The sequence below is a fragment of the Epinephelus fuscoguttatus genome, linkage group LG23, assembly GCF_011397635.1.
Source record: "Epinephelus fuscoguttatus linkage group LG23, E.fuscoguttatus.final_Chr_v1".
NCBI classification, from domain to species: Eukaryota; Metazoa; Chordata; class Actinopteri; order Perciformes; family Serranidae; genus Epinephelus; species Epinephelus fuscoguttatus.
The window spans coordinates 14,447,170-14,462,387 of NC_064774.1; the positions used below are offsets into that span (position 1 = coordinate 14,447,170).

General features: G+C 42.9%; 1 protein-coding gene across 7 annotated transcripts in view; it reads right to left on the reverse strand.

Moving 5' to 3' along the window:
• Window positions 1–15,218, reverse strand: part of clcn3 (chloride channel 3) — a 113,093-nt gene that overhangs the window by 22,349 nt on the left and 75,526 nt on the right. For all 7 annotated transcript variants that reach the window (XM_049569588.1, XM_049569594.1, XM_049569591.1 and 4 more), the window contains 3 exons: window positions 3,864–4,024; window positions 1,623–1,722; window positions 287–474 (listed from right to left, as the gene is read on the reverse strand). In XM_049569588.1, the coding sequence (XP_049425545.1) occupies window positions 287–474; window positions 1,623–1,722; window positions 3,864–4,024 (449 nt within the window). The remainder of the gene's footprint in view (window positions 1–286; window positions 475–1,622; window positions 1,723–3,863; window positions 4,025–15,218) is intronic.

Sequence of the window (15,218 nt, forward strand, 5' to 3'; positions counted from 1 at the left end):
AATATGACTCAACAAGTTGTGTTCCAAGTAGGTGTTCTGATTTAAGGAGGCGTTCACAATTTTCGTTCAGTCAGAAACTCATTTTTGCGATTATTCCAACACCACATGAATGCAGGGTAAGCCACCAACTGCAGAGTATACAATCTGCTTCCTGCGTAACCCAGAACGCACATCCTCAGAGTACAATAGTGGTCATTTGATGTGTGTTTTTAAACGTGTTAGTATGTATAAAGATTCATTTTTAAACTGTGCTAAAATGCTGGATGTGGATGTAGTCCCAGTCTACCTCGGCCTGTCCCAGTATTAGCTCAGCCCAGCTCTTCCACTGAGGACACTTGTCCCGCTCAGCAAAGGTGGTCTCATTGGACGTCCAGCAACACTGCTCGTGGTTGAACCACATGGCGCTCAGACACACGCCCTCCTTCAGGTCGTTCATCCAATCAGCAGCAATGTCAATCAGGCCAGCCAAAGCACCTGGCAGGAGGAGGGAACCAGGAATGAAAAGAGGAGCGAAGATGTGGAGGCAGGGAGGAGAGAAGAAGTGGAGAAAGGAGAAAGAGAGGCAGAGGCAGTTAGCTTGCTGGTTATGCTACAAGTTTTTATACGAGCCTGTCATTAAGTTAGTCTGTAAAGTCAACGATAAACAAAACTTAACCTAACAAAGTTCAGGCTGCAACATGGAGGCTTTTTGCACTCCTTTATCTGCATCTTTCTCCTAATGGCCCCGACACACCAAGCCAATGGTCAGCTGTTGGTCACTGTCGGTCACCTACAGTCACACTCCCTAAATATTTAGCTACGTAAATACAAAGCATAAGGTTTTCTGACCAAATTACCACAGGGATATCCTGAGACCGATAATAAAGTCCCAATGTCCTCAAACGAAGCGATAATAAAGTCCCAGTGTCTTCCAATGAGTACTTCCTGTGTCTCAGCTTGTTACTGTTTCTAAAATTGGTCAAATCTGTTGCCATAACTACAAACATTATTAAGCATAATTAAACAAGTTTCGACCATAAAATGTGATCAGGTTTTGGACCTTGTTCACTTTTGTGTCGGGACCGGCTGCAGACTGATTTGGCAGAGATGGCTGCCATTTTGTTTTTACATGGATTAGTGTATTGTGCTCTTACCAGCACTAGATGGCACAAAAAGTGTCCACGAACGAGGACAACAGGTCTGAGTTAAGTAGAACGAAGTATAAGGTCAAGTAAACCCAAAATGTGATGTCCTCATATGATGAGACAGGGTCTCAGGAGGATATCACAAGAAATATCTACATCTACATCTTATTATAACGTATTAAAAATCAGTGATAGTTTGCAACAATTAAAATTTTACATGTTCTAGGTAAGATGGATCTTTATCAGCTGTCATAGGCTCAATAAGGGGAGACAAATGAGGACTGAACACTCTCCGGTGAGGCTCTTGCAGGCGAAAGAAAACGCTTGTGTACGTGGTTAAATGAAAGCAAAGGACTGAGCGAGACCAAGAGAAAGACTGAGCGTGAGCTGCCTGAGGCGAAGCATGTGAGAGTCACCAGCAGAGGAGATAATGGCCATGTGCGTGCGTTTGTATTGTGTGTGTGTGTGTGTGTGTGTGTGTGTGTGTGTGTGTGTTACCTGAGGCCAAGCCGGTGAGTGTCACCACCAGCCACCCGGACCAGGCGTCGTACAGGCTCTTTGTGAACTCCCATGCTGACTCCTTTTTCTTACTGTTGATCTAAAAACACACATAAACACAACATATTAAATGGCTTAAACTGGCAGCAATACAAGTAGATCAAAGGTTTATAACTACTCCCAAATGATGAGCAATCTAATTATCTACCCTAGCAGCAGGATTTCTTCTGTTGCCTCAATAAAACGGTTAATAACTCTATTTACCGTGAGACAGGTACGACCAGGATATTGAGACAATGTTTGACAAAGTATTCAAATAAAATTAAAATTCCCAGAGTTATAATTTCGAGGAGTACCGCACTAAATCACTTCTGGAAAGAGGGCTGTAATGCTGTTTCAATATTTGGATAGAAGTGTTGACAGAGAGAGGTTGTATTCTTGACTTGGAGATGTGAGGCAGGAAGCCGGCAATTTAGTGTGTGTACAGTGTGGTTCATTCATGAGTTCATGCTAATGAAGACTGAGAGATGTAGCTGAAAGCTCAAAAACAAGCTTTATGCAATAGCTTCTGATATTAAAGTTATTTTTTCTTGGACTTTCTGTTGATGATTTTCCTTCTCTGTTCAGCTACTGAGGCTTAAACTGCTGATCCTACATAACTACCCAGTTCTTCTTATGTGGCCCAAACACACTGTTGCTCCACAGGAAGTGTGTTATACATTACTTCCTGTTTAGCACTGGATTTTTTAGCTGACACCAGCTAATGTGGAAAGCTGTATGAACTGCCGAGTATCAGTTTGAGCCTGCCATTACAAACTCATTTGTATAAGGGTAAGTGTGGTGTTTTTTAGCGCTAGACGGAGAGTCAAATTGCCAGTCAGAGACCCCTCAATTGATTGTCTTTGCTAGTCAGTTTGCTGTGCAGTGTACTTTTTGGTCCTCGGATTCTGCTGTAGAGTGAGCACTCTTCACTTTCACAATGCTCTTTGGTACAGTCAGCGAAACATTTGTACACCGTTGATTTACAACCGCTAAAAGTGCTTGTTTTTGCCACTGACAGGCTCAAATTGTTATTCTGAGTGTCTGACAACATTATGGAAAGGATCCCTACAGAGATAGACCTTTCTGTTTAAGAGTATGATCCTATTTGTTTAACCAGAAACAGCCCCACAATCACTATTGCCAAACCCACCAGACTCCATTTGAATAAACAGTAATTTTTCATCATAAAACACACTTCATTTGAGAGTCGACAGAATCAAAATGAAACTCACAAAATCTGTCTTGTTTCCTCTTTGTGCTGTCGCAAAAATAACCAACTCTGGTTTGGTTTAAATAAACCCTTATTTCACACAGTTAGAAATGAAAATATGCTGGTTCTATAGACGCTTAATTTACTGTTTATTTAAATGGAGTCTGGTGGGTTTGACAATGGCAATTTCGGGGGCAGTTTCTGGTTAAACAAATAGGATCATACTCTTAAACAGAAAGGTCTATCTCTGTAGGGATCATTTCCATAATGTTGTCAGACACTTAGAATAACAATTTGAGCCTGTCAGTGGCAAAAACAAGCACTTTAATGGACGTAAATCGACGGTGCACAATTGCCCTAAGTGGTTACATTGCAGCCTGGACCAATTTCAAATAGTGTTCGTCTCAAAAACATGAGAAATACCAAACTTATCCTTTAAGGCTAAAGGTTTCAGCATGATTTAAACAAAGTGCTTGTTGGGTTTTCTGACGTGGAGTTACACTACTAAAGTAGTTTGTTCAACATGCTGTCCAACTGTGATAGAAATCCAAAATGTGTATAGCTGTTAGCAACACTGGAAGGTGAAGTGAAAAGACAACCATCATATAGATGAAATATGGGGTGCACATTTTCAGACAGTCTCTCCTTGAAGACAGTCATAGTGTGCACTCAGCTGTGAAAGGTGCCATGAGTAGATGTGTAAAGACATGGGGAAAATAGAGAGCTAGTTCAAACACTGGCTCTTTTCTCACCTCCATACAGCTGACCAATCACATCATCGCAACTAGTGAATGTGAATGTCAGTTTCAGAGAGTTAAAGAAATGGTCCAACACGTGGTTTGCAAACCTATTCTACCATCCGAATCTGATGAAGAAAACTGGCATCTTAGGCGTGGTCAAAGGACACGTTGTATGAATGAGCTCGTCTAAAACACACAGAGAACTCTAAGGTTAAAGGTTGAATATTTGGCGGGCCTCGGCCTACTCACCTTCCGGTGCCTCTCACGGTCCTTGCACTTCTCACGGACCCAGTCGATGGTGTGGAAGTCGTCGTAGGTCCCCACACCAGGAATGGGCTCCTCTAGGAAGTCCAACAGGTGGGTGCTGCTGCTGGGTGCCCCGCCCCCGTTAGACATGGCGTAGTTAGACCCTAGAGAGGAAGGACAGACAGAGAGAGTGATGAGTGTAAGAATTCCCCCAAAACATTCCCGTTTCAAGTCTGTATATTACAGCACCATCCCACTCCAACACAGTAGACGAGAGGTCGACTTGCATTCGATCGTTATTTAACTCAAATTTAGCATTGAACTTTTTAGGTATAGAAAGCAATGTAAATGCAAGTAGACACATACAGAGTAACTGTGTTTGGCAAGTCATGTCTGTCTCTGAAACAAAGATCACTAAAGAACAAGCATTATCAAATGTATGTATTAAAGAAAAGCTTGTGATCTAATAATTTGGTAAAGCTGCTCTGCCATACATCTGATCTTCATAATTGCTCCTGAAAAGAAAAGAGATCCATCACAGCGCTGCCTGCTGCTGGCTGCACATTAAAGCTCCTCGATTATCTGGCCCATCAGAAAACACTGCGGAGCTAAACACACAGTCACCGCTGAGAGATAACGACACAGCTACTCTGAGAAAACCCTCTAAATGAGGCCTGCAGTCCGTCACCTCGTCTGGAACGGCAATAAAGGGAGTGGAGGTTTATCTGCAGTGCTGAAACATTTGGGTGAGTAAACTGTGCTGAAATACCTGGAGGTAATCTTTAATCCATGTTTATACACACAGTCACGCCTACAATGGGCGAAGTAAGCTGCTCACAGGCACCTGAACAGAGCAGTTTAGTTTTCCTGCTCTACTGTGAGACGTAGATAACTATGTGTAGGTGGATGTGTGTGTCTGCAGATGGTCTTTTATATTCTACATTTATAAGCTTTAAATTAGCAACTTCTATTTAAAGTTCTTTCTGACTTTTTAGTCATATCCATAACCTTTAACAGATTCCTTGCTGTTTTCTTTTGGGGCCCTAAATTTCCCCTGTCCTTTTACACATACAATATGTAACTTTCTGCCGCTAAGAGTTGCTACCGCTATATCAAAACACTAACAAAAGACAGGAGCAATGCTATCACTGTGGTCAGTTTCTCCTGGTTAGAATTCCTTCAGTGTTCGTCCTTCAGGAGGTTTTTACTGGTAGCTGTTTGGTTAAAAGCAACCAATATCTAAAAAATGTATTATAAAAATGTGGCTTAGAGGAGCAGTGTGTAGGATTTAGTGGCAACTAGTGGTGAGAATGGCACATTGCAACCAGCTGAAACTTCTCCCATGTGCCAAGCTTGAACTCCTGGTTAGAATTCCTTCAGTGTCCATTGTTTTGGAGGTTTTTACCAGGAGCCGAATTATCTGCAGATGACTCTTCAGGTTCAGGTTACTTTATTTATACCTGTAGATAGATTTGTTTTGCAGCAAGATGGTGACATCCGCTCAACAGACAAATGTCAAATCAAATGAACCTGTGATTTAAAAACGGTTTACTACAATGACAGGAAAACACAAATGACTCTATCTAGAGCCAGTGTTTGGGTTGTCTGTTCTGGGCTACTGCAGAAATATGGCAGTGCAACATGGCAATCTCTAGCCCCTTTTACACTGCCAGATTTCCCGCGAATGTTGGGCCGTTTTGCTGGCAAGCTGCGAGCGTTTAGACACACAGAGCCAGATTGGCGAGTTGATCCGAGGTGCCCAATTTTCTGCCTCGTAGGGTAGTCACATTGGCGGAACCCTTTTAGTTTAAAAAGACAGAGGCGGCCTTCTGCAACAGGAGGGGCTGTTGATGACTTGTGGGAGGAGCTGTTGATGATGCCGCACGTGCAATCCACTGGCAGTGGATAAACAGGAAACAGCTGATAGCAGGAATTAGCGAGCAGCTAGTAGCAAGAGGGAAACACAAACCTGACAGACACTGTAAAGGTGAGCAACTGAGGAGACAAGGAACTGCGCTCCCTCCTTGTCCTCGCAAACGAAGAGGCCATTAACCATCAGATGACGGGGACGGTGAAGAACGGGACGACTTACAGAGGACTGACCAGCCGCAGCTTCCCTCCCACGTCACTGTTTATGTCACACGCTGAGCTACATGTTTTGTTACTTGCTCACGCCCCCCATTGCCCTGAAAAAGGCGCATTCTGTATAAACAAAAGTAAGTAAAAGTTTTACACTGCCAATGCTGAAAAAAGACTGATTGGGCTTTCCTGCAAATTTGCACAATTCCTGTTTAAAAAGGGCTTCTGTGGCCAACGACCTGCTCCCTGTGTAGATATAAACGTCTCATTCTAAGGCAACAAAAACACAACATTTCTTATTATCAGTTGACTGTACAAAATAGAAAACACACTTATTACGATCTATTTCTGTCACTATCTCCCCCTTCGTCCCACACACTGGACCTTTTAAACTGGACATGAACTGTGCCCTTGAATAAAATGACAGATTTCTCTAGGTTTGAACATTGGTGGAAACGTTCTTCAACAATGTAAGTGCACAACTTGGGCTAGTCATTTATAGACAGTGTAATGCAGGAAAGCAACATGTTATATCTATAAGAGTACATTTTGTTCAACCGCTAGGATGTCTGGCAGTCTCATTAGCGCTGGTCTGATTGTATCAGCCTACAGGATGCCAGACAATGTGATTGCCTATAGGCCCCATAATCAAGTGCAGTCAGTTCAGTAATTACTTTGACATGAGTATAATTAGTCACAGCACATATAAATGATTGAAAAACAAAAAAAAAAACAAAGTAAACATTGTCCACTGCCCTTTAGAAGAATGTGCTGATACTATATAAAGATGATTACAGTGACTTTGCTCTTAACAATGACACGAGACACTGACTGTCTCTGGTTAGATCTGATCTGATCTGGGTGGACGCACAGATAAGGAAAGAAATCATACTGAGTCACATCAGCACACATATGAAAACATACACAGTATAACTGAGCGAGGAGAAGCAGCTGTAAGGCCGTTTCTCTCTGCCTGTTATCTGGAAAACATCACAGGATCTCATGGCTCCAGCAGAGGATGACGTTTCTCTGTAGACTGACATGCAAGTTAGTGTGGCCCTGGTTCTCTTGAGTTGTTGATGAACACTACTTTCATGATTTTTTAAGCCAAAATGGTAACGTTAAGCCATAAACAAACTACACCACGGGTGCATAACTCTACGTCGTCCCCACAGCATGGCTGTAAAGCCATGTTTGGCGTGATGATGCTCTGTAGTCTCATTTAGACATTTGATAGCGACTGCATTTTTTAAGACACATAAAAGCTTCAATATTCACAAGTGGGATATTTACTGATGTACTTTATGTTGTAGAACAAAACGTGGAAGTCTCTTCATCTTGTGTCAACCACAGACTTTATTTCAGGCATCAAAAACCCAATGACTCTGATACGAGGAAACCAGAAGTGCTAAGATGCTACCTCATGTTCAGCTTTAGGACTCACTCCTGGGGCACTCTATTATGCTTCCCAGGCTGCATGATGACAAGTTTCTTTTATAAAAGAAAGTGAAATCTGTAATATTTTACGACACATTTCTGAGTCAGCAATGGGATAATCAAAAATCTTTATAATCCTCTTCCAATAAGAGGGCCATCTCATCAACTTTAAAACGCTTGTGTTTAATCTGGCACAAAGTGTGTTCGATAAATTAGGGAGAGCCCGTCCTTGCGCATTTAAACTGGTCCGAGAAGCTGAGTCTAATCTTCCCACTTGTGACGACGCAAATATGTGCGTCTTCATGTGCAACACAAAGGCGGTACAGTGTGTGATGAAGACAAAAGGGAGCCACAGAGCCACAGTTAAAGCTTCTGTTTAAGTTCTCAAAGGAACAAAGAAAAATATGCACTGTTAGTCACCATAATTCAGTGATACATCACAAGTACAGCAGGTTTCTCCTGTCTGTGTACATCCAGCATTATGTGATTAATCAATAAGAAAAATGGGTGTAATTACTGTGTGTGTGTGTTAACAGTGAATCTGACTCCACCAAATGAAACAAAGCAGAAGCCAAATGATGACAAATGACAAACAGAGCTCATGTACTGCTGCTGGGACTATCTCTGCTCTGTGAAAGCACTGAACAAAGGACGTATCCGGGCTTACTAATATTGCTGAGAGCAACCACATTGAGGGAAACTGTAGTGAAACAGTATTTAGAAATACTTGCCAACCTTAAGACCTCAAAAATACAGAGTTCTTCCTGCATTCTGGTGACTTTTAACGAATGAAAATAACAAAGTGATAAGTATTGCAACAGCATCTTTATGTCATACACTTTTAATTTGTTTAAGTTTTTGATTCATGCCCAAGGATGGACAGGGGAGGCAAAGCTACAGGCTTGTTCTACGCCAGGGAACCACGGCCGGCTTTTCTCCCTGGCCCACACGCCCCTGGGTCCTCTATGTTTAAGTGAGGTGGAATAGGAGGCTCACAGTCTCTGGAAGACAGCTGGGTATCCCGCCGCTACAGAGAAGGGCAAGCCCAGTCCTCTCAAACAGCCACAAGAGTGGTCCCATTACACAAGTGTAACACAGTCAGCATGGAGACGAGTGGTCTATCGGCAGCCATGCCCAACTCATGTGGGCCAGACAGGCACCCCTCTCTGACTCTCTGGCCCTGGACGGTCAGAGAAGGAAGAAGGAAACACCAACGGGAGGAAAGAGTAGACTTAAGGAGTCGCAAGGACTTAAAGGAAACCAGGAGAGGGCACTGACAAACAGGAGTCTCCTGACGAAAGCTTTGTAAGCGTTTGTAACATACTGAAACTGAAATACACAAGCAGGTAATCATTTTGAGAGATGAGAAGGGGAAGGATGTGGTCAAATTTTGACGTATGCCAAGAGATAACAGAACAATTGCCCCGGTGACTGACATGCGGGCGGCTGTGGCTCAGAGGTAGAGCGGGTCATCCACAAGTCTGCAAGTCGAAGTATCCTAAAAGAAACTGACCCCAAATTGCTCCCGCTGTTCCATCAGTTTTGTGAGTGTGTTAAAGCGGTGTGGCAGGTGGCTTCTTGTATGCAAGCCTCGGCCACCTGTGTGTGAATGTGACTCGTAGTGTAGAAAGCGCTTTGAGTGGTCAGGTGACTAGAAAGGTGCTATTCAAGAGCAGGTCCATTTACATGTATTTTGCATTTAACTATACAAGAGTAAACTAACACCAAGCCATAAAGCACAGATCATTTCTTGTTGAGAGATTGAAGGGACGCTGCTGAGACTTCAATTATCAGTATCAAAAGAATAATAACATTTTCAGATGGTGCTGGGTAACTCTTTAAACCAGTGGTTCCCAACTGGTCCAGCCATGGGGTCCATATTTCTCCTGAGTCATGAGTTTGAGGTCCCACGGGTGAATACATTCAGCTTCATACTAGCGTTTGGCCATGTCTTTGAGCTAGTTTGCTGTCTCTGTCCAGCAGCTGTCCGTGAGTCACTTACTCTACAGCAGAAAACAGCACTTCAAAATTAAAGCTCTGTGCTGGAAATTCACTGTACGTAAAAATTGCAAGTCACTTTTGGTCCATTCAGAATGGGCCTACGACCCACCAGTTGGGAACCACCGCTTTAAACAACTGCAATTTCAATTCTCAAGACAAACTAATCTTGCTTCTCTAAACAAATATTTCTCTTGTCAGACACTGATTCGTCCTTTGAAAACACCCTGCAAGATAAACTCATACCACGTCCCGTGTTGTTATGCGTATAGCATCGAAACGAGGCTGTATAAATGTTGTTATATGGTTCGTTTGTCACAGAACATCTCCATTTCCCTTGCTACGATCTTTCATTCATTCACTCAGTGCCATGTGGTTAGTCAAGACATGTTGCTGCTGACCTTTCTATCATCCTGTGATAAGACACTGAGGCCACACATTTAACTGTTTCACCAGATAAATGTAACGTCTGGATAAAAAGGAACCGCCTAATGACTGCTGGTTTTCTGCCAAAGTGGCACTTAAGAGCACACAACAAAAAGACGGTTAACTTCCCACCCTGTGTGCCTTTTAATGACCGCTGTGATGTGTAACAATATGAAACAAAAGAACCTCCACATGCTTTCATTTACTGGCTCTCACACCGCTGAAGATAAAAGGTGTGAATGCAGGAATGTTAATAATCTTGTGGCCATTTGAACGGCAAATCTCCTGAGCGTAACTACAACTGGGGCAGGGTCATGACTTTAAAACAAGGCCTCATTCATAGCTGTTGACCCTCTGATCTGCTTTAAACATAAAAATCCCTTTGATGGCTCCATAAAACATGACATTACCCTTTCCAAAATGAGCTACACAACTAAATGCTCCTGAACGTGAGTCCAGAACAGGTGAGAAAGATCATAATCAGCGAGAATCAGATGATGCCAAATTACATACAGTTGGGAAAAATGCTCTTGCATACTAGTCACGTTTCTGTCCCCAATAACTGAGGCATAAGCAGAAGTTAAATCCTGTTTCCCACATTAATATGGGCCATGACACAGCCTTTGAGAGAAAGTACAGCTTATTAGCTCGTATCACAGCCTTTGATGTCTGATGGGATGTGGGAGAGGAGAAATAAATCCGCTGGTGAGAATTTCTGTAGGAATCAGGGACAAAACTGCAGAGTGTAGCTTTCCTCTGACCAGCCGACGCTTCTACTGTTCAGAGAGTAAAAAGGGAAAGTGACTGTGTAAGCTGCTGTTGTGGAGTCAGCAGGAGAGAGAGTGTCAGGCCTGGCAGGGAGGCTGATACTATCATTCTCCATTTTGATGTGAGAGTGACGGCTACAGTCTGGACTGTCCAGAGATAGTGTGTATACGTGTGTGTGTGTGTGTGTGTGTATAAGTGAAGGGGAAGTGGGATGACTCAGTCGTTCGCTCGACAACAGCAGTATGTCTTTTTTTTTTTTTTTTTTTTTTAAAGGACTGAGATATGACCTTTCTGAACCTGTCAACAGACGGACCAGACACCTGAGGGCAAAAATAAAAACAGTGTGAGCTATGAGCCATGTGTGACTTTCTACTGAAGTGTTTTAAGGAAATGTTTACGTGGTTATAGGATCAACTTTCCTCTGACTCATCAGTTTGTACATCTGCGTAGTAAGCACTAGGGAGTGAGCTATTTAGGTTGAAATGAAGCAAGACCTACAACCCTTAAAGAGACAGTCACCCCCAAATCAAAAGTACATATTGTCCCTCTTAGTCTAGAGTCGATTTGAGCTGCTGAGTGTTGGAGATATCAGCTGTAGAGATGACTGTCTTCTCTCCAATATAATAGAACTAGATGACACATGCTTAAAAATACATTTGAAAAACTCAACAGCAATGTCTCTTTGCAGAAATCATGACCTGGTTACCCACGATAATCCACAGACCTTGCTGTGAGCAGTTTCATGTAGGAACTATTTTCTGCCTACCAAACTAAATCTGCAAACCATATCACTGCGCAGAAGGAAGCGTGCATTTCACACCAAAACAAACCTTTATTGGAATTTTGGTTAACTTGAAGCAGAGCTGTGCTCCTGGACACAAAGGCCCTCATTTACGAAACAAACATGACGACAGAAAACTTTGTGTACGGTCATTTCCACGCAAAGCTTGACACTTATCAATGTGGACGAGAGCAGAGGCTACCACCACATCTCACGTCAGGTCTCAGATCATGTACGAATGTTTGAATCAGAGTGGGATTGCAGTGCAGCATAGTTAATCTGGCTGAGTTGGAGAATTGTTAGTAGACCACATTCTGACTGGCATCTTAGTATTTGCAGCCACATATTAATTACTTCTCCTTCTCCTTTCCGTGTTGTAAACTCTAGCGATGAGGTGCGGCCTCTAAACCGACAATTGTTTCCAGCTGCCACGTTTATCAACGCCTGATCATTCTGACACTGCGATTGGTGAGATATGCCTTCTGCGCTCCAATCTGCACTGCTTTGTAGGTTAGATTGATAAATGAGGGCTACAGTGAGGAGAGAAGAGACAGCAATGAGGAGCATGAGGAGCAGCTTCTGGAAGGATCTTTTCATCAGGAAAAAAATCTGGACAGAGAGATGAGGACAGGATATAAACTTTGCTTGATGTAGTTACTTCTGCAGCCAGAGAAGTGTGACCATCATAAATCTTGCTCTGAAGGGACTGAACAACCTGTTCCCGTCTGAGTCAAGATAGCCAAAATGTCTCCTGAAAAAAACCCAGGGATTAATACAGACTGAAGACACTGTATTTTATATTGATTTTTTAAAAGGCCTTTCAAACCACTCATTTAATGAGACAATTATGGTAATGACTCTGCGGTCTATCTTGGTGAACCTTTAGGTGTGTGTCCTGGTGTATGCTCATGTAACAAATTCCATAATGGACAATAAAGATTTCATTCATTCATTAGTTAAAAGAGTCTACATGAGTCAAAATGAACAAATCTCAACCGTGCTCCATCATCTGGTCTTTACTGAGTCTGGTCCTGACTGCTACATCCATTATTGTCAAGACCAGTCTTCTGAATGAACTTAAGGTTAGTATACCAACCACACAAGCCTAATCTTAACTATGCCCAGTCTTAGTGATGCACGTTCATATGAACACGCAATTGTGGTTATTCCCTCAATAGCTGACCAGAAAGGTCATTAGTCTGCATGATTTCATTGGTCGCTTCATGGCAGAAAAACAAAACAAAAGTGAAACTCTGTTAGGAGCTACGCCTTGTCAAAATATATCAGAACCTATATGTCTGGACCATGTGGGAATTTGATTTGAAAGGACAGACACAGGAAGTGGCCATGCTCAGCAGTCAGACAGGAGTCACGTTACAAACCAATCATTCAGTGTTATCCAGTCTGTGATAAATACGGAAAAGTTGATCATGTTAGTGCAAGGCTACCCAGAGCTTTACATCTGTCCCACGGACGATAGGCCTACACACTTATAAACAGCACCTGGAAGAAGATCAGCTCTGCACTCAGGATTTCAGGCGGTTAAAGACGCGGCATGTGTACGGCCTCTAATTTCCAGGGCTGGTACCTGCGGTTATTCCACAGGCTAGTTAATAACATGTTGGGCAGGAAATCCAAAGTGTGGGATCATTTTGAGAAGGTGAAGGACGAACCCAAGGTGATATGTAAACTCATCTTCATTGGTCGACTGCAAACATGATGTATCATCTGAAACATGGAAGTAGCTACATGCCCATTAGCCCACAGCGTCATTAACAGGCGGCTCGCTCAGTGTGTGACGTGCTCTTGTAGATAAAATATAGGCCTATATTAATGAAGGTTCATTAGTACGGTTTTGTATTTCTCTGTAATGTAGCACAGTGGACAAGACGTGTTCATGTTTGTGAGTTAGCTAGATAGAAGGGAGACTTTAGCAGGGAAGCTAATATGTCTTCTTGTTTAAAGTTTGTGGCTCTTGTGTTGTGTATAAGGCTGCTGATATGTAGAGACTTTGACTTTACAACTTCCTCTTACTAGGTCTAATATTTACACCCTCTTAACAAGAAGATGGCTTACGTCTAGATGGTGCAACCCCTTGAAACTATTAAGTCAGACTTAAAACGCCAGGTTATAGCCGACTTAGCTTAAAACCATGTGTAAGCCCTGTTGGTGCACCCGGTCCCTGAACTGTACATTCTGTAACCTGGGTCAGAAAAGAATTCAAGCTTTGAGAAAACTCTATGGCAGACTCATTAATCAAAGACAACAGATGCTAAATATCCATTTGTAAGAGAGATTTCTGTCCCTCATGGACCACTGTAGGTGATTCATGGTCTGACGCAGGAGAAATGTGGAACAAACCTGAGCGAAAAACCAACAGGTAATTCACTAGGTAGCACACCACACATACAGTAGTAGTAGAAATGCTGACTGCTAATACACATAAATATGGAACAAAAATGTAAGTAAGGGATTTTGCAAAGTCTCCAGCCAGTGTCCAGCAATGAAAATCTGAGTGCTGCAAACTGAGCGCCTCAGCAAAGGCATAATTATATTGTTTAAATAAATCAGCACCTGAAAGAGAGAGAAAACATTCACTGACAATAATCCAGCAGTGTCAGTCTATGAAGACAACAGAGCACAGAGATAAGACTGCGGCTCCACACTGCAGTAACCACACTACTGCAACATTTCCAGCTCACAAGTGCAGAGCAGAATGAGTGTGGCTTATTTGGAAGGGAAACTGGAATTTGACTGATGAGATAAATCAGGCCTCCTGATGATGCTGCACTACTGGCACCCATCAGCCAAATCAAGAGTGTGAGGCTAATCGAGGGTGACGCCACGGAAAACAGAAACGGAAGGGGGCTGCATGTGAGCACATCGCCAGCATCATGCCCCGACGGTTCAGTGGACACGTACACAAAAGACACGCTCACAAAATGAAGCTTCTGTTTCTTTCCCCTGTGCATTAGTACAGTGACGCGGCGATTCTGCTCAGCCTGCGTCAGGGGTAAAAGCCACATCAGTGCACGCGCAGGCTTGCCGACAGTCAATAATACAACTTCTCTGAATGAACATGGCCTTGCTGTGTTACTATGATCAATGAGGTGGGAAATGACCATCAGACAAGTGCTTGCTCAGACGTTTCTGTGTCTGATGGGTGGAGAAATTCCAGGTTTTCGGTCTAACAACCACCCATGCATTCCCCTGAATTGGACCTACTCTACTACTGCTGAGTAAATCAGATCAGAGAGGTTTAGAGGCATCTGGCTAGGACGGCCTGGATCAGCGTGGTTGAAGTGGAGTTAGTCTGCTCAGCCATCATGTGATCGGCATCATATACTGACCTCAACAACCTGCTTACAGGCTGAGAAGCCCTGATGTTGACCGACGCCAGCCTGATGACCAGACTGGTGGAATCCCCAAAGTCACACGTATAGGCTGACAGATAACTGGATCAAAGTCTGAAACGTGCCTTATTTGTTTGTGCTTACATGCAACCAGTTGGTTTCAGATAGTTAAGACAAGGACAAAGTGCTGAATGGTAGTGTGAAAGTGCTTTGAGTGTTCAAACGACTAGAAACGCGCAACAGAAGTGCTAGTCCATTTAATATAATAAGTTTTCTTTAGTGTATAATCACCTGACAATAAGAATCATTGTGTTTTTGTTACCTCAGAATGACTCGTTTCTACATAGGGTGCAGGTCTTTGTCTACAGAGATTGCCGTGTTGCACCGCCATGTTTCAACAGTAGCCCAGAACAGACCAACCAAATGCTGGCTCTATATAGGGCCATTAACGTTTTTGCATCGGCCATCGTAGTTAGCAGCTCCTCCGCAAAGAGCAGCATCAGAGAAACACTGGTT